At 40.1% G+C, this 23,297-nt stretch overlaps 1 protein-coding gene and 1 pseudogene across 2 annotated transcripts in view; one reads left to right on the forward strand and one right to left on the reverse strand.

The window, feature by feature from the left end:
• Positions 1-23,297, forward strand: part of LOC116291623 (uncharacterized) — a 35,115-nt gene that overhangs the window by 7,628 nt on the left and 4,190 nt on the right. The window contains exons 2-4 of one of the 2 annotated variants that reach the window (XM_089040686.1): positions 13,596-13,619; positions 13,765-13,865; positions 14,206-15,662. The exons of the other annotated variant lie outside the window; for it this stretch is intronic. Coding sequence (XP_088896812.1) covers positions 13,596-13,619; positions 13,765-13,865; positions 14,206-14,574 — 494 coding nt within the window. The 3' untranslated portion in view covers positions 14,575-15,662. Of the gene's footprint in view, positions 1-13,595; positions 13,620-13,764; positions 13,866-14,205; positions 15,663-23,297 lie in introns of those variants that run through there. 2 annotated transcript variants of the gene reach the window in all.
• On the reverse strand, positions 19,176-20,135 carry LOC116291613 (uncharacterized; annotated as a pseudogene).

Consider the following 23,297-nt stretch of genomic DNA (forward strand, 5'->3'; position numbering starts at 1 on the left):
ATATTCAGCTCCAAACTACCCAAGGCCGTAGAGTTCCGCGATTGGGTCTTTGAGGAAGTCCTACCCGCGCTGCGTAAGGACGGTCGATACGCAATAGAGCGGCGTTTTGACAGTCCTAACAAGTTGGTCTTCAAAATAGAGAATGAATTCGACCTGCATAAAAAGGTGGTAGACTACAACCGCAGGTTTTACCCCCAAATGCTCGTGGCCCCTGGTCTAGGCGAACTGCAGGACAGCGACGGCAAACGTATAAAGTGCTGGCAGAAAGGATATCAACGCGGCCAGCCCGACTTGTTAATCCTTAATGCACACGTGCGATACCGTGGTTTCTGCGTAGAGCTGAAGACTCCAAAAGGCAACGGGGCATTATCTGAGGATCAACGCCTGCTGCTGCAGCGGTATGAGCAGAATGGTTATAAAGTAACGATCAGCAACGATTACGACGACATTTGCAGAGCCATTACGGAGTATGCACAAGGAATGCGTTTACCATGTAGGTGGTGCTGCAAGCGCTTTAAAAGCGCGCAGACTCTGGAAACGCATTTAAAGATATTCCATAGAATATATGACGTTTGAGGCTGTAAGGCAGATACACTGGAGAGACTTAAAGGAGGGCGTTACCTACGAAATAAAAAATTACGTAGCCTTTGAACACCTTTGGCGCACGAGGGTGTCACGTACAGCCTGTGGGCGCCAGATCGCGTCCGTTACGTCATCGAAGGACAGGAGCTTACGCATCTGAGGTCGTATGGGAAGAAGGATGGCCGCTGGGTCTTTGACGTTGCAAAGTGCGTCCTTCCTTCGCCTCTATGTGGTTAGACGCGTCTAAGGTAGAGTCGTCGGCAGTCGTATCTCTGCTCGGCGACTCTTTTTTAACGATGCAATCTGCAGGGGGTTCGCATGTAATACAGTCCATATATTGAAAGGGTTATTAGGAATCCTCCAAAGAATGCTGCCGTGTAGGCTATCATATATCCATCCCAGAATGTTAAATGGCGGTTAAGACTTTGTTAAGGAAGGGCGGAAACTATCTCAGAAACCATCCCAGAATGTTAAATGGTGGTTAAGACTTTGTTAAGGAAGGTCGGAAACTATTTCAAAAGATGCCTCAGAATGTTAAGCTGAGGTTAAGTTTTTGTTAAGGGAGGTCGGAAACTTTTTCAAAACATGCCTCAGAATGTTAAGATGTGGTTAAATCTTTGTTAAGAGACAGTTGAATATATGTTCCTCCTCTCTTACGCATCCACATCTCTCACATTGCTGCCTCCAATATTCCCTGTTAGTCCATGGGACACCTTCTAACGCGTCAAAACGGGGTAGCGTCCTGCTTATCTTCCTAAAGTAGTCTATTCGATTCCTTAGGTAATCATCCTTATGTTCACAACGACTCATCAGATCGCCGCACTGGTAACAATCCACTCCTTCCAGATCGTACTTCTCTGCAAAGTATTGGTATTTCTTCTCATGTCTTTTTTTATGTGTCTGAAGACGTTGGCGGCTACTAAGGACCTTATCACAGTAACTACACTGCGTAGTCCTACGGCAAACCCCCTTTTTGACGTGGTACTGCAGCTTCTGAAGAGTGCTGAACTCCCTATTACAGTCATTGCAGGCCTTACTAATTGGCTTCTTTGTGCAAACCCCATGCCAAACATGGTATTGCAGTCTTTGTTTGGTACTAAATACCTTCTTACATTTTAAGCAGTCCATATATGCTTAACAATATTTTAACCTCCATTTAACATTATGAGGCATCTTTTGGAGGAGTTTCCGACCTTCCTTAACAATAATTTAACCTCCATTTAACATTCTGAGGTATCTTTTGGGAAAGTTTGGTGGTAACCTTAACAATATTTTAACCCCTATTTAACATTCTGAGGCATCTTTTGAAGGAGTTTCCGACCTTCCTTAACAATAATTTAACCGCATCTTAACATTCTACATGGGATATCTCATAAAGTCCACGACCGACTCCTTGGCCCACGTTGCCATCGTTACCAGCGCGCCAAACCGCTCTACGCGCTTCAGACCGCACATTTCATCATAAAGCTCCTTTACGCGTCCATTCAACCGGTCTATTTCCTCCCTTTGCATTTCGACCGTCCTTTCCAGGTCTGACATTTCTTTGACGACGTTAACCATTGCTTTGACTGCTTCCACGGGCTCCATATATACCAGCAAATAAATTTGCTTCTAGAAGGCAACTTGTTGCCTGAAATATATGAACCCAGATCACATGCCTTGTAACGCTCTGATAGTAGGACCCACCGGCTGCGGAAAGACCCAATTCGTAGTAGAGCAGCTATTAGGACCCTTTAGATACCGTTTCGACTATATCGTGCTACTTTGCCCCACCTACGTGAATAACCGCACCTGGACGGGCATAGGAGTGAAAGATGACGACTTCTTTGTGGATATTTTGGACCCTAACGAGTTATCTGGACATCTTAAGTTTTGGCACAAACAATTCCCTAAAGATACGCAAACCTTGCTCATACTGGATGACATTGCCTGTGGGGACGACGTAAAAAGACGCACGTCGGAGCTCGTTAAACTCGCCTTTAGCGGCAGGCATGACAATATTAGCGTTTGGTTGCTCTCGCAGCAGCTTACCAGTGTCTCTAAGCCCTTTAGGGAAAACATAGGATCTCTCGTAGTATTTTATACTCCAAGTAAGTCTGATTTGGAAATCATCGACTACGGTGGTGAAATATCCAAGGAACAGTTACACGAATACATGCGCCGCTTGAAGACGCACCAACATTCCAAGATGATCTTCTCTTTGAGGTTTCCGTACGAGGTAAAAATCTCCGATCTTTAACTGCTAATGTATATGGAGATTGAACAGTTGATAGAAGTCCCCACGCAGCTAGATGAAAGCAACCTTAAGGAACAACTTAACATCCTTGTGTCTTCTGGGAAGTGCAAAGAAATGATAGGCAAGGAACTTACCCATGAGCAGGTTAATAAGTTGTCGGAAGAGGAAGTCAAGAAATTCCATAAGAGGTATGAGGCTGCCCTTGCGAGTAAGACCACGGACGCCGTAGCAGACTCCGCTATTCGACTTGCCACCAAGCTTCTCGGACTTGCGCTGCCCATAGACGACGTGGAGCAACTGCGGAAGGACATAAGCGAGGACTGTGTCATATCCCAAGAACTTAAGATAACCTGTGGGTGGTTGTCTTTGAAGTGCGGTAAGTTAATGGCAGTCGCCTCTGCGGCACTTCACGTAGCTCAGCACGTCGACTTGAAAGAACTTACGACGTCTTGGAAAGACTTCAAGAAGGACAGGGACGTTGAAAAGGTCTTCCAGGCGGCACTTGCTGAGGTACCTGATCAAGTCGCCTCAAGTTCTTCTTTTTTTTTTTTTTTTTTTTTTTTTTTTTTTTACATCTAATTTTTTATTTATTTATTTTTTACAATATTTTTTACAACATTTATAATTCTTACTTGACAACAATACAAAAAAAAATTTTTTCTTTACAGAGGGTCGTCTAATTTACAATGCTACTAATTTTTTAATTTATTTATTTGAACTATATTTTAGATATCACTATTTCATCCGTTCGATATTCCAATCAACTTACAAAATCACCCTAATCTTTTCATATTTTTTTAAATGCACTAACAATTTCGACCTTTTTTTAGCTACTTCACATTCTAACTTTTCATAATATCTTAAACTTGTTTGAAAATCATTTAACACTGGAATTTTTTGCTTGCTTCTACACTGATACACAACATATTTCCACAAAACAAACAAATAATTGACCAAAACATCTTCACTATTTCCTAATAGAATATTTTCAAAATTTAAGACAGGAAGTACTATTGAAGCCCCTTTTAGCCATTCACAACACTTGAAATAAAAATTTCTAGTTTCAACACACTCTACATAAAAGTGAGACATTGTTTCATTTTCTTCTAAACAAAAACTACATTTTGGAGAATGGACTAGTTTGAAAACATACAATTTCTGATTCAGATATAAACAATTATTTAAAATTTTATACTGAAAAGCCCTTAAGTTCTTCTTAAGTACTTACTTAAGTCATCCTCAGGAATTACCCAGGTTGCCTCAAGTACTTATCAAGTCCTTCTCAAGTACTTACCCAGGTCACCTTAAGTTACTTATCAAGTCCTTCAAGTCCTTAGTATAAATGAATGAACATGAGTCGAAGGTAGAGCAGCCCCAAGAGGAGCAAAAGATTACCAAGGCTAAATCTCCAGGCAGAGTCGCTGCCGGCAAGAAGCTCGCGGAGATGAACAGGAAGAACAAAGCCAAAAAAGAAGAAAAGGTGGAGGACGAAGGCGAATCCTTTATCAATCCTGGGTACGTCATCGGCGCGTTAGGAGTTGCTATAGCAGCAGGCAGCCTCTACTTACAATGGCGGGCTACGAAACCAAAAGTAGAACCCGTGCATGTGACGCAGGAGCCCCCTAAGAGAAGCAAAATACCCGTAATGGAATAACCTTCTCGTTCTGTAATATAATGTCAACCGCGTTATTGAAAACTGTTGAAGAGGCAGCTATTATTACTTCCATTGTTGTGGGTATTGGTTGGGTAGGTAAGAAAGTGCTCAAAGAAGACTTTACTGAAGACCCAAGCAAGAGCTTCGCTAACTTTGCTAAGATGACCGCTGCCGTGGGCGGGGCTATCATGGTAAAGGATTACCTACGGAAGGAAAAGTACATCCCTAATGTATAAATGGCTAGTTTGATCGCAGGTGGAGTCATTGCAGCTTTAGCATTCACTGGAGCTAATTATGGTGGTCAGTATTTGGATAGATTAGTTAGAGGAGATCACAGCGGAGAATTAGCCGCCGAAAGAAAGAGGCACGACTTAGCGCTGGAAAAGTATCAAAGGGACGTGGCATCTTGGAATGAAAAAAGACAAGCTTACAGGGATTGGTTGGATAAGAACTACCAAGACAAGATGCAGGCCGATAAGAACTTTGAAAATACGGACTATGCCTTTAAGCTCTATGCGCAAGCACACCCCGACTTTAGAATGAGAAAGCCCCAGTTCAAGAATTACTACCAGCCTTCTAAGAAACAAAAAGACAATGAGTTGGTCTTCGTAGGAGTCGCAGGGCTGGCCGGAGGCGTAGCTTTGGCGTATTTAGTCTAAGCTGCCTCTAGTGACGCGAAGCATGAGCGTCTAATATATAATGATCGTCTTTTTGGAAAGCGACAAGAATAACTTTACCACTTATTTGAATCCCCCCATCAAAGCCTATAAGGTTCGGCTCATAAGTTGCTCTTTGTACAATTCTTGGTATAATCTAGTCAATAGCTTGGTCACCGTACTTAAGGCGCCCGGCAAATATCAAGGTGAAATGCTACCCGATGGACATTACACGCCAATCACCCTTGCTAAGGAGCTCGCCAAGCGCGGTTATACTCTCACCACGGGATTACCACACGAAATGACCCTCAAACATAATATGCCAAACTATTCAGTAACTTTTGGAAAGTTTGACCCATTGGGATCTTCATTATGTGCCTCGGGCAAGACAATTACCGACACAGCCATACCTGTGAAATGGAAAGTCGCATCCTCTTACGAAGTCTATTGCGATTTAGTCCATAGTTACAGCAATGGAAAAAAGTCTTCTCTTATGTCCAAGTTTCTGCCCAAAGGTAATCCATTTGACCCAGTAGAATACACTCCCATTTCTTTGAGCTATGACTTGTCTCATTTGGTAGAAAGCATAAACATCACCATTAAAGTGGACGGAGAGACGGTGGATTTCAACGGGCGAAAGATCAATCTTGTTTTGGAATTCATATAATGGGTCGAACTGAGGACAAACTCAAGAGGATTTACTGTGGGCCCGAAGGCTATTGGAGAGGAGCGTCAGCTATTAAGAAACTCGCAGCCGCGGCCAGGGTATCAGAAGAAACGGCTAAGAACTGGTTAAAAAAACAAACCCTCTGGCAGGTTTATCTTCCCGTGCCTAAGTACATTCCCAGACCCAGCTTCACCGTAAATGCCCCCAATGAAGTTCATCAGGCGGATTTGCTTTTCTTACCACATGACAAGGTGAGAAGAAAGACCTATAGGTACGCTTTGACCGTAGTTGATATCGCAAGCAGATACAAGGACGCCGAACCCATAACCAGCAAGGATTCTGGGGAAGTCGCAGAAGCCCTAGGTAGGATTTATAAGCGCGTCTTGAAATGGCCTAAGCTGCTGCAAGTGGATGCGGGGACAGAGTTCATGGGCGTGGTTACTAAGACCCTGAAAGACCACGGCACCAAGATTAGGAGAGCCGAAGCAGAGTACCACAGGGGTCAGAGCATCGTCGAAAGATTCAATAAGACCTTGGCCGAGCGTCTCTTTGGGTACCAGTATTGGAAAGAGCTGGAAGATCCCTCCAAACGCAACAGGGAATGGACTCAGAGGCTCCCCCAGGTCGTCGCGGCTTTAAATAACGAGTCGGCCAGGGCTACGGGAATAAAACCCAAGGATGCTATGAAAAAGAAACACGTGGAACACAAGTCCTACGTCAGAAGCTCAAGGGCGGTCTTCCCCCAGGAAAAGAGATTAGGCGATGTCACGGTTCGATATCTCTATGAGCCGGGTGAATTAGAAGGAGGATCCAAAAGAGCTACGGATCCTAATTGGTGTTTGGAAACTTACCAAATCCAAAGTGCAATAGCTAAGAAGGGTCAGCCTATCTTGTATTATCTTCATGATGGTCCCACGCGTGGGTTCGTCAAAGAAGAACTGCTTATCGTGTGATGTCCGAATGCTATCGTATGGATGCCATCGTCGCACATGCACCTCTTACCATCAAATGCGGACAGTGACACCTTCTCCTGCGTAACGTTGTGTATTTGATGTCCGTAGCTGCGCAGGCTGTTCATCTTACGCCGCTGTTCCTTACGCGTACGCAGGACCTTTAAGTAGGAATCGTGGGTTATGTCCTTCTTAACCACGTATTTTTTTACGCCTTTGGCTTTCTTTTCTACACCGTCCAGCTTCAGCACGCTGTACATCTTTGGTTTCAGCCCCACGTACTCTACTATGGGTTTTCCTTTCATCTCGTCCTTCATCTTTCCTATTACTTTCTTGTTTTTAGGGGAGTAAAGAAAGTGGTCGCGTGGGTAATCGCTGGTGTCGTATTCATCGATGTCGGGAACGCAGTCTTCGTAAATGTCTTCCGTCTGCACCTCTAGTATCAAGGAATCGGTGTCGGTGTATAAGAGGCGGCACTTATCACCGTATTTCGGTTTTAGCTTGTCGTAGTAAAACTCATACATGAATAGCTTTGATAGGTCTAACACTGTAAACCCCGTGTATACGGGTTTATTCAGGAATAGGTTCGCCTTCTTCATGTGGATCACGTAGAAGTTTAACATTTCTACGTATCTAACGAATCCAGGCTGTGACACGTATGCTTCTGCTTCCTCTCTGGTGCTGGCTATCTTTATGCTTACGCGCTTGCGGATGTTCTCCATTGTCTTACCAAATACGCTATTGTTCATTAGTTTGAACAGGTTCTTTTCGAAGTCATTCTTTGCCTGCGTACGCTTTTGTGTGTTAAAGTCAATGTAGGAGCGCATCCATGGTTCCTGCGTGAACTTCAAAACGCGGTGGATCTTCACGCACATTCCGTGTCGCACGTAAAACTGCAGGTTGCGGTAATGCACCACGTACTTCTTCTTGTCCATTAGGTTCATCGTTAGCTTCCTGTACGGTTTGTAGCCAGGGCACATTTCCCTCTGCAGCGGACTCAGCTGCTTAAATGGTATTTCTATTGCTTCTGGGGCAAGGGGGAACTCATCGTGTGCGTCGTGCAGGTGCTCTGGGTATTCCAAATCAACCTCCAGCACGTAACCTTTGTCGTCTTCTTTGCCTACGTTTAGGTAAAACTCTATGGGCTTTATGTCGTCCCATTCGAAGTCGCGTACAGGTAAGTACTGCGACATTGCCCAACCGTAGAGGTTGTTTGCGTCTAAGTAGAAGATGTATGTGGTTGGCTTCTCCGGGTCGTACTCCACCGTGGGATTGTTCGCTTTTGCGTATCGTCTGCTGGGTCCGCAAACACCGCCGCGGATACCGTCTTCCACAAAGCGGTACATGTCGTATTCCGTTAGGAGATCCAGTTGCGCGTTCGTCTTCTTTAGCAGCGCACTCCAACTAAGCCCAGGAGCCGTGTAGAAGTTCGCTGGATCCAACCCGTAGTATTCCATTGCCATCTTTCGAAAGCTTTGGAAAACATCTGCGAGCAGCACTACGTCTGAACGTAGGTAGATGTCGTGGTATTCTCCCATATTCTCACAGGAGTACTTTTCCCACACATCTAACGCATGCTGGTACTCCTCGTCCTTTATGCCAGACTCGTTTAGGGTGCTGTAGAATCTCTCTTTGGGTGGTAGGGGTTCTTTGAATCGATCCCAGGAGTCTATGTACTCGTATGGGTACACTCCTTTCCTTTCCGCGCCGTATTGGCTGGAAATGGGAAAATCGGTGTTGTATTTAACCAAGTTTGCTAAGGAGTCCGCCATAAACTGCTGCGAATCTAAGAACTTTAGCTTGCCTACGGTTACGGACATGTACCTTTCTTTGTTGTTGGGTATGCACTTTACTTCGGAGCCGTCTGTTCCTTGTAAGAGTAAGTGACTGTCGTAACCCCTTAAATTGTGAAAGAATACGGGTATTTCCATTTCTGGATCTACTTTGAAGTTTATATTGCATTTCCAATGAGCCGCACCTCTGTATTTACCCGTGATGTGGCAGTGATCTCTAACCTTATCCACATAGAAATCCTCAACAAATGCTTTATGACAATGAATGCAGTGGGTGGAAGGCTTGTTGGGCTTTTCCCCCTTCCTTGCATACCTACGACATTTAAAATGAGCTTCTCCTAGATACTTTCCATCTTCGTCCCACGCTTTCTTGGCTCGTTTTCCAAACTGGAGAAGCGTATGTTGACAAATGTGGCATTTCTTTGCCTTGGTAAAAGCCTCCTGGTTCTCTCTGGTAGATACCATCTTCTTTGGGCGTCTTAATTGTTCTCTTATCTCTTCCTCCTCTTCTCGCAATGTTTCTAGAAACTTATTAGCTGCGTTCTTACCTCGGTAAATCACAGGAGGGTCGGCCTTACCATCTGATCTGACTACTATGTAACCAAAGGAGCAGATCTCGTGTAATCCCACCTTATTCGTGGCACCACTTTTCTGCTCTTCCTTAGTTATCAACGCTTCAAAGTCTGCATATATCACGTAAGGCACCTGCATCTGCTTTTGATGGTCTGAGTAGGATAGGTTCTTATCTGTGGGCATCTGGATCCGTTGCGCCACTTCTTCGACTCCGCGACATATTTCGTCGTGTTCCTTTAGGGACTTTAAGGAGGTAAACGATAATAAGCAGCAATCGCAGAAGTATTTCTTACCTTTATGCTTGGTGTGTCTGTAAAACAGTCTGCTAATATGTTTAACCCATGAGTAGTGCCCGCCGTAGTAGAAGAGGTGTATTCGTTCTCCTTTCGCCTTCGACAGCACTAGTGGCACTATCGTTTGATCCCTGGCTCCTTAAATGTTAATGGCTAGGTAATTTTCCTCTTCGAATATCGGTATGTCTGTCAGCTGCATTGGGAACTCCACACCGTCCCACTCCAAATCATCTGTTGGGTACTTGCTTGGTCTACAGGGATTATCATCTACTGGATACAGCGCGGATCGTATTGCCCACATAAAGCAGCGGTTGTCGTCATTCTTTACGTTAACGATTGCCTCCTTCCTTTCTACCCACGCCGGCAGGGGCACGTAACTTCCTCCTCGTATTGGCACGTACCTTGCCATGCTAACCTCCATACCTTCTACCTCCTCCACTGTCCAACCTGATCCTTCTTTCGTGTAGTTAGACAGCGACTCCATTATTGCTTCTAAGGCTTCGTTAAGTGACCTATCCAGGTTCGTGGACTCTAATATCACTAACGACTTCGATCGCAACATTGCTGCCGTTATTACCTCGTCTTTTGACAGACTTACTTCTACCATTATGCTTGCTTTCAGGGCTCCTAATTCTTCTATGCCTTTTCGGAGAGTCCTTTTAACCTTCCTTTCTGACTGACGCCAAAACTGTCTAACGTCAATCTCACCGTTGCCGGGTATTGACACCGTTTCGAAATTGGTTTGGGATTCCATATATAATAGGAAATATCTTATACCTAATTCCAGACCCTTTTCAGATCATCGTAGTCATACTCACAGTCCTGACAATGCCAATACAATCTAACCTTCGTATCGAACTTCTTACCACACCCACAATCATAACTACTCATACATTTCGTCTTCATCTTCAAATGCTTCTTTAAGTCCGCTTCTTTCTTAAAAGTTCTCTTACATTCTTCGCACTCCATATATAGACTAACATATTTAACAATATAGACACGGGATGCGGGTAATAACGGCACGAATCGAGGAATTCACTTTAGACGGGTAATCCTCCGGTGGTCACTGTTTTGGAACCCCCATCCCCTATACTACTTTATTTTGATGGACGGCGTAAAGCTCGCAGCAACCTAATTCGCAGAATATGGAAAACCGCAGAAACATGAGGTTCTAGCTTGGGAAAAAATAGGCCGAAATAACTCCATGCATGTCCTACGTAAAATATATTGACATTTGCATTTACTACCAAATATAGTTTCTTGGTATTTCGGGTTTAGCACGACCAACCTAATTAACTGCCAAAAACAGCTTGATATCATTTGTCTCAGAGCTGGTTCGAACGTAAATACCGTTGGTTCGAAGGTAAAAATATTGTACATTTTCACGGAGTATCGGATAATGATATCCACATGACGTAATGCGGGAAATAATCGGATACAAGAGCCGGATACGTATCCTCAAACGTAATCAGTACCATATTGCAGTATAACTACTGAAATGTTACTCTTTTGGACCTGCATAAAGCGAAAGTGCTCGTTAATGTATTGTGTTAGTTATTAGAAAGTGAAAGTAAAGGCGAAACGTTTGTACATTTTCAAGGAGAATCGGTATCGGATAATGATATCAGTTAACATCACGGAATGAAAGAATCGGATATAATCAGTACCATGTTGCAGTATTACCACTGAAATGTTACTCTTTTGGACCTGCGTAAAGTGAAAGTGCTCGTTAATGTATTGTGTTAGTTAGAAAGTGAAAGGAAAGGCGAAAAGTTTGTACATTTTCAAGGAGTATCGGTATCGGATGACATCAGTCCACATCACGGAATGAAAGAATCGAAATTTAATATCACATCATTACAAGGGATACCTATCCTCACACGCAATCAGTACCATGTTGCAGTATTACTACCTACAAATGTTACTCATTTTAGTACTGTGTGAAATATATTGTGCACCACAGGATTTGTCCTAATCGCCACGACGTACGGGGGAAAAACACCGGAACACATAAAAAAACCTTTTCAACATAAACTACTGTCCGACAAGTGGAAGATTAAGGTGGCTGGACCCCCTCACGCTTGACCGCTACCTTCCACTTTTGGAACGCTAGTGCATAAACGTCTTTTATCCTATTGCAAATCGTTTTTGCACATAAGTCACATAAAGATTGAATTAATGTTTGATGCAATTTTTAGTGAGATCGGACGTCATAACACGTGATTATGATGAAATATTTGTTTTCGTTTAGAAAATAATTTTAGCCTTGCAGAGCGTTCAACACTAAAATGCTTCGTACCACATAATTATATACTGGATGCCTCCATTTGTGGGGATTTTTGAAAAAATCTATCTAGCTAATAATGAGATATTTGAGATTATTTAAATATAGTGCATAATCTACTTCAAAACTAAACAATGGATTTCATACGGCCGAAATTAATATTTCAGAGCTATATATTCACAAAAGTTATTGCTCATTTACTCTGTATCTAGTTTTAAAAGGAACATTTTGAAGGTAATCGACTTATGCGATTTTGTGAAAACGTATAGTGCAGAAGACGGGGTAAACATTTGATGCGCACTTTTCATCGCAGTTTTCTAGTCAATCTTACTAGATCTTCCATTATTCTAAAATTCGCTGATCATTTCTCTCAAAATTACGTCAGGATAAAAATTAGAACTTAAACTAATATTACACAAAATTGCAAGACTTTTGAACTCATTTAAAGCGATCTAAAGCGAACGAGAAATACAGAAAACATTGATCGTTTCCCAACGATTTGATGCTCTGGGAATTCTATTGTTTGCTAATGATCATAACATCAAATTCTTTCGCACCATGCACGGTCTCATCTCGCTTGGCTGCTTTCCGATAGAAAATAGAAAATAATGCGAGGTAATGCAAAATACAAAATGACGAATTTCTTTGTCAGTAAATTGGCGTTTGTAAATGTTTTTGAATATTTTTTAGCTTTTTAAAGTGAAAGTTTAGGTCTTTATACAATACAGGTACAATAACATCTCTCAACAACACAAATTTAAGCTCATTTTTATCTTAATAAACAGTTGAATATTTGGTATAAATTTCATTCAATAATTAAATAAATTATATGTAGAAAGATATAAAATTATTGAATGAAAGTCTTCTTTGTTTTGCCGATGTGACCCCGCGATAGGAGGCGAACAAAGCTGCACTTGAACGAAAAACATACGATAGTTGGTTAAAATCAGCCGAATTGTAAAAGAGTTACAAAGCTTAATAAAGGACAAATATTTGTTGTCGTAATATGCTCTCCGTGTTACATTTCCTCCAACATTAAAATAAATTAAGCTTATCTATAGAAATATAAAAAGTTTTGAGAGAAAGTCTGATTTGACGATTCGTCAAGAAAAATGCTTGTAAAAAAAAAATATATATACGATTGTTTGCTAAAAAACACACACCTGAATTCTTGAAGAACACTTCTTGATCCATCTTTGACTACATGAAAGTTTTTTAAAAATGTTTTTGGTCTATAACTTGTTTTCAAGCGAATTTTTCTGTGCATTTGAGAGCCGCATTTGTGAGTAGTTTTGGTTTGACATTAATCGGGATTCCTGTGTTGTGTACACGGACGTACGGACGGATGGACGGAAATGACGTCAGCCAAGCCATGAAAAATCAACTCGACAGTTTAACATTTTTTCTTAAGTATGGTGCTCCGCTCGCGGCGGCCATCTTAAGTTTTATTGCTTTAAGTAAGAGATTATGGAATGTCGAGGGAGCAAATATTGGAAAATTTATAGACTGCACAGCTGTCAGGGTGTCTTTTTATATGACTTTATATTATCCAATGTGAAACGCATCTAAAAAACAATTGAATTTGCTGGTAGTTGGAGCGATATGTAAAACACCTAGGCGTAAAATCATTTGAAAAGGGGAGGTTCAGAAAAATAATCAACATCATTGCTCATGAACATTTTTCAGTATCATTCACCGTCACCACCAATGCAATCCATCGCCATCGTATCATTATCATCCCAACAATCATAATCCCATTACCAACATCCTCATCATCATCATCATCACCATCGCAATCATCATCCCATGACCATTATCACCACCACCTTCGTCACCACCTCAATAACCACCATTATATCACCGCCATCATCATTATAATTTCCTTATCTATCTTTTTTCCCTTATAGGTAGTGGAGTGACACCTAAACCAGGTAATTTATGAGTTTTAAACGAACAGTCTTCGTACGAAAAGATATAATTTCAAATCTGAAAAGGGCCTCAAACAATTATAATTATAGATTTCATTTATTTTTTATCAGTTATTGTACTTTAGTTAACAGTTAGCTTACCTTTCAGCATCTAACGTATCACTGTCGTGTTACGAATGTAGTCCTGAGGGAATGGGTCCAAACGGTACGGGTACTCCTTTGATCAGCTGCAGCGCACCAAAACAAAAAGTAAGGAATGATATGTTAAAAAGTTATCCACATGTAAACTAATAGTGATTTTTGCCTGATAGCGTCTAGTGTGCAAGTGTCATTGCTGTGCGCATGTAGTGTGCAAGTGTAATTACTCATTGCAGTGTACACATAGTGTGCAAGTGTAATAACTCAATGCTGTGCGCATGTAGTGTGCAAGTGTAATCACTCATTGCTTTGCGCATGTAGTGTGCAAGTGTAATCACTCATTGCTGTCTACATGTAGTGTGCAAGTGTAATCACTATTGCTGTGTACATGTAGTGTGCAAGTGTAATCCCTTTGGTATATATTAATGTATGTTTTTATTTTATTTTTTAGAAATGCGGTGAGATTGCTCCAGGTATGCCATTTGACCGTTGTATGACTGTCAAGATATCAGTCAAGAACCCAATGACAGGGGCCCTTATTGAACAAGAATCCAGAAACTGTTCAGTGTCTTCGATGTGTTCTGGCAACATGCTCTGTAACAGCATGAACAGCACAGGAGCTATCACTAAATGTAATGTTCAGTGCTGTGAAGGTAGTCTATGTAACACGGGCGTGCCTCAGACAACTACTGTCCCTTACGGCGGGAATCAGACAACTACTGGCCCTTCTCCATCCGGTCCTAAAGGGGGTCAGACACCTTTAGCTGTTTCTGGCATATTAACCTTCATTAACATCTTTATGGCTTTGATTTTCAAGTAGATCTGCCGTCATTGACTGTATCGTATCTAAGCTTCTATTAATTAATGTAGTTAGAATCAAACGTAGGGGAATTAGGGTCCAACTATAGATGAAACACCTTTGTGACTTAGGGTTCTACTATAGGTGAAACACCTTTATGACTTAGGGTCCTACTATAGGTGAAACATCTTTGTGACTTAGGGTCCTACTATAGGTGAAACATCTTTGTGACTTAGGGTCCTACTATAGGTGAAACATCTTTGTGACTTAGGGTCCTATTGTAGGTGAAACACCTTTGTGACTTAGGGTCCTATTATAGGTGAAACACCTTGGTGACTTAGGGTCCTATTATAGGTGAAACACCTTTGTGACTTAGGGTCCTATTATAGGTGAAACACCTTTGTGACTTAGGGTCCTATTATAGGTGAAACACCTTTGTGACTTAGGGTCCTATTATAGGTGAAACACCTTTGTGACTTAGGGTCCTACTATAGGTGAAACATCTTTGTGACTTAGGGTCCTATTATAGATGAAACACCTTTGTGACTTAGGGTCCTATTATAGGTGAAACACCTTGGTGACTTAGGGTCCTATAACACCACCTTTGAATATTTCTGGCATATTAGCCACCAACAGCATCGTCATGGCTTTACTTGTCATACTGATTTTCCATCACTGTAGCGTATCCAAGCATCTATTGATGTATGTAGTTAGAATGGAACGTAAGATACCATCTTACTATAAACTATAAACGTCTACCGTGGTTCTGGTAACTTTTCAAGTATGTAGTTGTGTAGTTAGAATTTAACGTAAGGGACCATCCTACTATAGGTGGATGTTTCTGGAAACTTTTGAAGTAGATCTGCCATCTTTGACTGTAGTGTATCTAAATGTCTACTGATTTATGTAATTCAGAAAGCCTACGTGGAAATGATTTTCAAATTCGGATTAGAATTATCTAAAAATTATTGCACCGTCAATTAAATGGATGACAATAAAATAGCAGTGATTAGCAGAGAATAGAAGTGTTTAATAGGTTATTACAAGAAGCTTGTAAGATGTATTCCTTGAGACAGTATTAGAAATAAACTGATTTTTGTGTGTGTAAATGATGGAGTTTATTTCTCAGCTTAGCCACAAGGATCCCAAACATGTTACTTTATTTGCTGGTATGCGAATAGTATTATTTGGCCAATACATGTACACTTTGATCAACTCTCTGGCGGTGAGAGGGTCACACAGGAACCCCAAGCAATTAATATTCAAGTGGTAGACGAATTAACCACCGACCTGAGAGTAAAAGGTAAAGTTTATTTAATTTACTTCCATAACTCTGAGAGCGGATGGCAAATTCTCCCGAGCCAGGGGCTCATGTATATAGCGCTCGAAGGTGCGCACTTTAATACCCCCTCAGACCGGCTACCAGCGTTCCTTATTACGGGTATTCAAAGCTGAAGCTACACAGAAAGAGATCGAAGTCGAAACAGACGTGAAGATCCTGTGGATCGAACAGTCCAGGCAGACTTCTTGCTGCGAAGGCCGCGCACCAACTGAGATATTCACTGAGCTACGCCTAATCAAAATGCAGAAGTGATTTTTTTGGGGTCAGTTTTAAGATGCTGGTGATATAATTATGTAGAAAATCACAAGGTCTCTCTACAAAATATCAAGTCTCGGAAATCTTGGAATCATGTGCAAGACAATTGAAAATCTCTGACAGGTATGTAAAAAATAAACAAAAACAAAGAAGTAAACATTTGATGTTGCCTTTCCATATGTAACTATTGCCGAAGGGATAAAATAGAACTTCATCATTTGGGCCTGATGTGCATGTTCTCATATTACACTGCTAAGCTAAGGTTCATTGTAATTTTTAGATTTTAAAGGTACTGAAAATTTTTTAAAAAAAATTGAATTATTGGACGTGGAGGAAAAGTAGCGAAAGAAATGGGAAATATGACGTTTATTAGTAAATGCCTTAGTATGTAACTCAAGACCATAAAATTAAAGATTTCAAATCGTTGAAATGTGCGTGGACTGAATTAATTATAACATAAGAATAGATGATGAAGATGATGATAATGATAAGATGATGGTGATGATAATGGTGATGGTAATGATAATAATGGTGGTGACGATGACGGTAATGATCATGACGACAATGATAGTGATGGCGATGACTATGATTACGAATAATAGGATGACTATCAGAAAGATCATGAAGAGGGATCATGATGATGATGACGATGACTTCCCACGTTAAAAGGATAAGGATAAGGATGCGGATAATGATGATGATGATGATGTTGATGATGATGATGATGATGGTGATGATAAGAATAATAGGATAACGATCAGGAAGATCATGAAAAGGGATCATGATGATGATGATGATGACTTCCCACGTTAAAAGGATAAGGATACGGATAATGATGATGATGTTGATAATGTTGAAGATGATGTTGATGATGATGATAAGAATAATAGGATAACGATCAGGAAGATCATGAAGAGGGATCATCATGATGATGATGATGATGATGACTTCCCACGTTAAAAGGATAAGGATGCGGATAATAATGATGTTGATGATGATGATGATGTTGATGATGATGGTGATCCAATAGAAATAGTTATTCGATGAATACACTCAATTGAAGAATCGTTGTCGGGTTCAAAAACATAGAACATAGAAGCTGAGACCGAAATGGTACATGGAAAATGACATAATTATATTATAACTTATTCATTTGCGCCATCCATGCAGTCGGTTTGGAATGCCAAACGCGTATTCAGAAGGCCTGCGTTTGAGAGTGGATGATGCCACGGGTCGCCGGTCATAGCATGCATATAATTAACGTACTTCCCATGTGCCATTTCGGTCTCAGCTTCTATGTTCTATATTTCTGAACCCGACAACGATTCTTCAATTGAGTGTATACTGCCAAAACATAGTATTTGCATCAAACATCTAAAGAAAAAGATATGATAAAAAATTGAGAGAAAATAAGGCTTATACTCATCTAGTAAAACTAGCTGGCCTAATCAAATGAACGAACAATCAAAAATAAATATAATAAAGAAAAAAAGATCTTGCTATACAATGCTAAAAACGAGTTCCTTCTACTGCGCTTCTGATACAACGCACACAGTCATCATTTTTTCGGTGTTTTTGTACTCAGCTTGCCTAATTTCAACCCGCTGAACCTGTTTTATTATGGCTGTACCATATCAAAGCCCCGCCCTTTATTACCGAATTTATTACCAATGATGCATTATCGACGAATTTCTTTGAGAATTTTTTTTCCGATAAAAATTTGCTTGATAAAACATTATTCGCATCATTAAAATTAATTTCGTAAATGACAGCAATTTTAGTTTTGATTAAAATCAATTTTTCAGAATACTGCAGGTGAAATGTTTTAATGAAGGAAAAAAATCCACAGAGTTTTTAATTTAGTTCTCTTTTACTTCTATTAATATTCAATAGTGTGGCTGTCAATCTAACTTCGCTTTGTCGCAATTTTTTTAATGATTGGTCATACTCTAGATAGATGGATTTACCGTGAATGTCGTAAAACGAATTTTCGCGCAAAAATTTCAATCAAATATATTTATGGCTTTGTTCAGATAAGCATATCTTCTCGCCTGAACAAACGAATGGACCAAAATGGTATTTTTATCCTTGTTAAGTAAATGTTATTTGTTGAAGCCTTTTTCTTGGTCGTTCCATAAAAAATTATTGATGACATTTTCTATTTGGGTGAAAAAATAATAGTGAATGGGAATACCGATTACCAGAAGAAAGCCGATGCGTTTAAGTAATGTATTTTATGTCACTATTCAATATTCTGATATACCATATGGCACATAACATATATATTTCAGTGTCGTTCAGCCCAACGGGGTGTGTTATACTGGTTTTTAGCTCGTTCTCTGTTCAACTGCCTTTTCAACCATGGTTATCCTGCCTGTACTCTTCCTTCTTGCAGCGTTGTTTATCCCAAACGGTGAGTTGGAAATCTTTTACAAATATATTCCTATATTAATAAATACCTGCAGGGTTGATTTCAATACCTCGCTTAGAATGGTTTTTTGATAAGAGATCAAAATTTCCTTTTCCTCTTGGGCCAACGGAAAAACCTGCTTTGTAGCTTAACCCAACGACAAGAGCCGCTGAAAACAAAAAAACTCACAAGATCATATCTTGACTTTATAGTGGAAACACACAAAGTCAGAGATTTAGGAAAATTACCCTTTGCATATAAGCACCAACGAGCTATTAAACAATAAATATCACTGATCAAGGAGCAATTGGCTTGCCGAACTCCTACGTAACGAGCGAGCACTAAAAATATTAAATGCACTTTCGTTTTCTCACTGGACTCTGAAGATCAGGTTGTTGAAACGTCCGTCACCTCCAACGACAGTCTTTATTTATTTATTTATTTCATGATTCGCCTAAGGGCAGGTGATAATACAATAGGACTCTAGGTCCCCTATATAATATTAACACCCAAACCCAACCCCAATGAAAAAAAATAGAAAACTAGTCCCAAGTCCCAACCCAACATACACATTAAAAGAAATTTAGATATAGGAAAAGGAAAATGTAACGACAATTAGCAACTACAGATACTCAAACGATTAATTCTACGACATTTAGGAGAAATTAGCTTATATGAACGTATATTATCTCCATCAAATACTAATTTAAGCATTTCAAAAAAGAAATGCTTTAACTTATTTTTAAAAGAAGAAACGGAAACCTGTGACTTAATGTTATCTGGTAAGGCATTCCATAAATTAGCTAGACGATTGAAAAAGGAATCGCGAAACAAACAGGTTTTGAAAGGCGGCGTATTAAGATAAATGCCTGAGCTGCCGCGGCGGGATTTGCTATTGCAGTACTGAATGTAATTATGAATATTTAAATTAATTTCACCAGACTTGCATTTAAAGAATTACACTAGGTCGAGGTATTCGAGCCAATAATTAAGCGGTAATAGCCTTAGGCGCAGTAACCTATCCTTATAACTAAGGGTGTCTGATTTGCAAATAAACTTGGTGGCCCGTCTTTGAGTCTTTTCGACTAACATGAGGTCTTGGATTATGGATTGAGGGGCCCATACCTGGGATGCATAACAAAAATAACTACGCACTAAAGATGTGTATAACAAAATTAAAGTCTTAGTGTTCAGTAAAGAAAAGCAATTCCTTTTAATGAATCCCATCTTTCTGTTGGCTTTAGAGACAATTGCTGTTAAATGATTGTTCCAGGTGAGATCTTTTGTGATTGTAATACCAAGATCTTTTTCTTTGGTTACCACTTCCACGTTGGTGCCATTAATGGTGTTGAGTCTAGCAGGACATGCTTTCTTTCTACTGATTCGTAAGTTGTGGCACTTGGATGGCTGAAAGTTGATTTCGTTTTCGACGGACCAAGAGTTAAGTGCTGACAGATCAGTTTGTAGTGCAAAGCAATCATTAATTGATCTTATCACTTTAAAACACTTTGAATCGTCGGCGAACATCGCAAGGTTAGTTGAGCGGAGGACTTCAAGCATGTCGTTCACAAACATTAGAAAAAGAACAGGTCCGAGGATTGAGCCTTGAATAACGCCAGATTTTACTTCAGACCAGGAGGAATAGGAACCGTTGATCACCACACGTTGCTTCCTTGCAGATAAGTAGCTCTCAAACCATTTGAGTAGAGGGCCGTCAATCCCAAAAAAGTGTAGTTTAGACAAGAGTTTTTGGTGGCAAACAGAGTCAAAAGCTTTCGAGAAATCAAGGTAAATGATGTCAGTCAAGGCTATATATATATTAAGACTACACTCATCCGGACGATCACATTTCACAACAAGCTTCAACACCATGGGTCCCAACCATTTACTCCTATACTAAAAAAATATTATCAGATCAGTTTCGTTTTATTTATATATTTATATTTATTTATAAACAAAATAGACAGTGTAGTCCAATTCAACATAGGCTGGTTCACATTAGTCGACTATCAGCACTTTTCTATGCAGCAAATACGGCAAGTTAGATGTAAGCGAGATTAACACCCGGCCACTTGATCTTCAATGTACTCCAGGTGTACACTCAATTGAAGAATCGTTGTCGGGTTCAGAAACATAGAACATAGAAGCGTTAATTAGATGCATGCTGTGACCGGCGACCCGTGGCATCATCCACTGTTTTTAATACGCGTTTGGCATTCTAAACCGACTGCATGAATGGCGTAAATGAATAAATTATAATATAATTGTCATTTCCCATGTGCCATTTCGGTCTCAGCTTCTATGTTCTATGTTTCTGGACCAGACAACGATTCTTCAATTGAGTGTATACACATACGATTTGAAAAGCACCAAATGGTAAAACAACTAAAATATTATTAATAAGACTGACTATGTAGGTTTAATATGAAAGGAAGGGGAAAAAAGTGAAAATACAGAAATCAGGAGAAACAGAAATCCAAGCAGTTTGGGTTGGGTCTAAACGATCAAATAGAGAGTTGAAAATTGTGCTAATGAGTTGCGTCAGTACATGTGACTGGGTGCAGTTAGTAAGTTTGATGCTCTGAACAACAGGCCTGCGAACGAATTAGTCATCGCACGACTTCCTTTCTGGTTGATGCTCAGTTGCAGCTCACTTTATGGTTTCTCGTTTGTTTCTTTGGCGAGCTACCTGTGGTGTGAATATTAATGTGACCAGATGAAAGTAAAATATCAGTATGCCTGCGGAGAAGGCCATGCTAAGTATTCTCTGTTTGAAACGATGTAATTAAGACTCTGTAGGATTTCAAATAAAACGAGTAGATTTTATTTTTTTTTAAAACATGAAGTTTCGGCTATATCACACTAGTGATAGCCTATGACAGAATGATGATAAAAGGGATCCAATGAACGTGTTTGAACTGGCTTATGCTTCTTGGAAAATTATATCTGAGCATAGTTAATAGAAGGGAACCATTCCCCTATATTATAAACTATGAACTGAGAAAATAGCACCAACAAAAAAACACACGTAACCTTTTTATAGGTTTTTATATGCCAACTGCGGATTTATTATTTCAAAAGGAAAATTTTTAATAATTTATTTCTTTCTGTAAAAAAAAAAAACATTTCACTCGGGTTTTTATATTTTTTGCAAAATACTACAAAATGTTCAACTGTCAAAAAGCTAAATTAGTAACATTCGTACTGACAAACCATATAGATATTGTCGGACATATATTGACTCGAAAAAATGCTTCATGAAGTTAAGTGGAAATAGAAAAAGCATTTCAGAGACGCTAACTCTCCACGAGTCGGCCTCAGTAAGTGAGAACTGAGGGATTACTAATTCCGTTTGGTTTACTTACGACGGTCTCTATGATCGATCTTTTGTGTCACTTTAAGGAGTGTAGGTGATGACGCGTGGTTGCGTTACATTTATAATACGTAATTCATAGGAAGCCGATTTCATTGGTCAATGAGGTGTGTCACGTCGGTACCAAGCAAATAAATTTGACACCTGTTTTATATACGGCATAGGCCAAGTTATTAAGTACCGAGGCAGAGATAAAAAGACTTCCTAGCCTTCTTCCTAGCCTTCTTCCGTCAGTTATCAAGATGAAGCATTTAACTTTCCTTATCGTCGTCGTCCTCGCTATTATCCCACAAGGTGAGCTTTCAGGACAAGTAGAAAATCAGTCTATATGTAACGTAAACTGCGCCTCTCTAATCTAAATCAACAAGATCTGTTTTTCAGATCAGTTTGAAAAACCGCATCAAAGATTTTACATCAATCAATGATTTATTCCTCGCACACATTCATTGGTACATGTCGAAAAAAGATGATTTTTAAGGTAAAGTTAAGTTTTATAGTACCGAAGCAGACATTGTATCGATTGCTCAAGACCCAAGCACGATGTTTGTTGGACCACTAGTGGTTATTGATGGGTTGCAAGCATTCCCAAGAGAGTTAAGAGATAAAAACATGGCGGCCATTGTGGTACCGTTAACAATGGATGCTAATGAGAAATCTTTTGTTAAATGGGACCAACATGGCCGCGATGACGTAGCGTGCAAACGAAGAATAGTTACTGATACGGTTTTAGCATGACACATCTATGACTTGTAATACATCTTGCATCAACGATATATTTTATTATATATTACCTTTTAATTATTAATGGGTTTTCGATTCGTTTTTTTACTGCCGCCATTCAAGAGCATAAAAGGTACCAACTGATTATTTTGATGGACGGCGTGCAGCTCGCAGCAACCTAATTCGCAGAATATGGAAAACCGCAGAAACATGAGGTTCTGGATTGGGAAAAAATAGGCCGAAATAACTCCCTGCAAGTCCTACGTAAAATATATTGACATCGGTTTTACTCGACCAACCTTATTAACCGCCAAAAACAGCTTGATATCATTTGTCTCAGAGCTGGCTCGATCGTAAATACCGTTGGTTCGAAGGTGAAAAAATTGTACATTTTCACGGAGTATCGGATAATGATATCCACATCACGTAATGCGGGAAATAATCGGATACAACAGCCGCATACCTAGTCAGTACCATAATCAGTACCATGTTGCAGTATTACTACTACAAATGTTACTCTTTTGGACCTGCGTAAAGTGAAAGTGCTCGTTAATATATTGTGTTAGTTAGAAAGTGAAAGGAAAGGCGAAAAGTTTGTACATTTTCAAGGAGTATCGGTATCGGATAATGATGGCAGTCCACGT

This window comes from Actinia tenebrosa, unplaced genomic scaffold (assembly GCF_029948245.1).
Source record: "Actinia tenebrosa isolate PJP-AT-01 unplaced genomic scaffold, QUT_ActTen_1.0 PGA_scaffold8__29_contigs__length_14323225, whole genome shotgun sequence".
NCBI lineage: Eukaryota > Metazoa > Cnidaria > Anthozoa > Actiniaria > Actiniidae > Actinia > Actinia tenebrosa.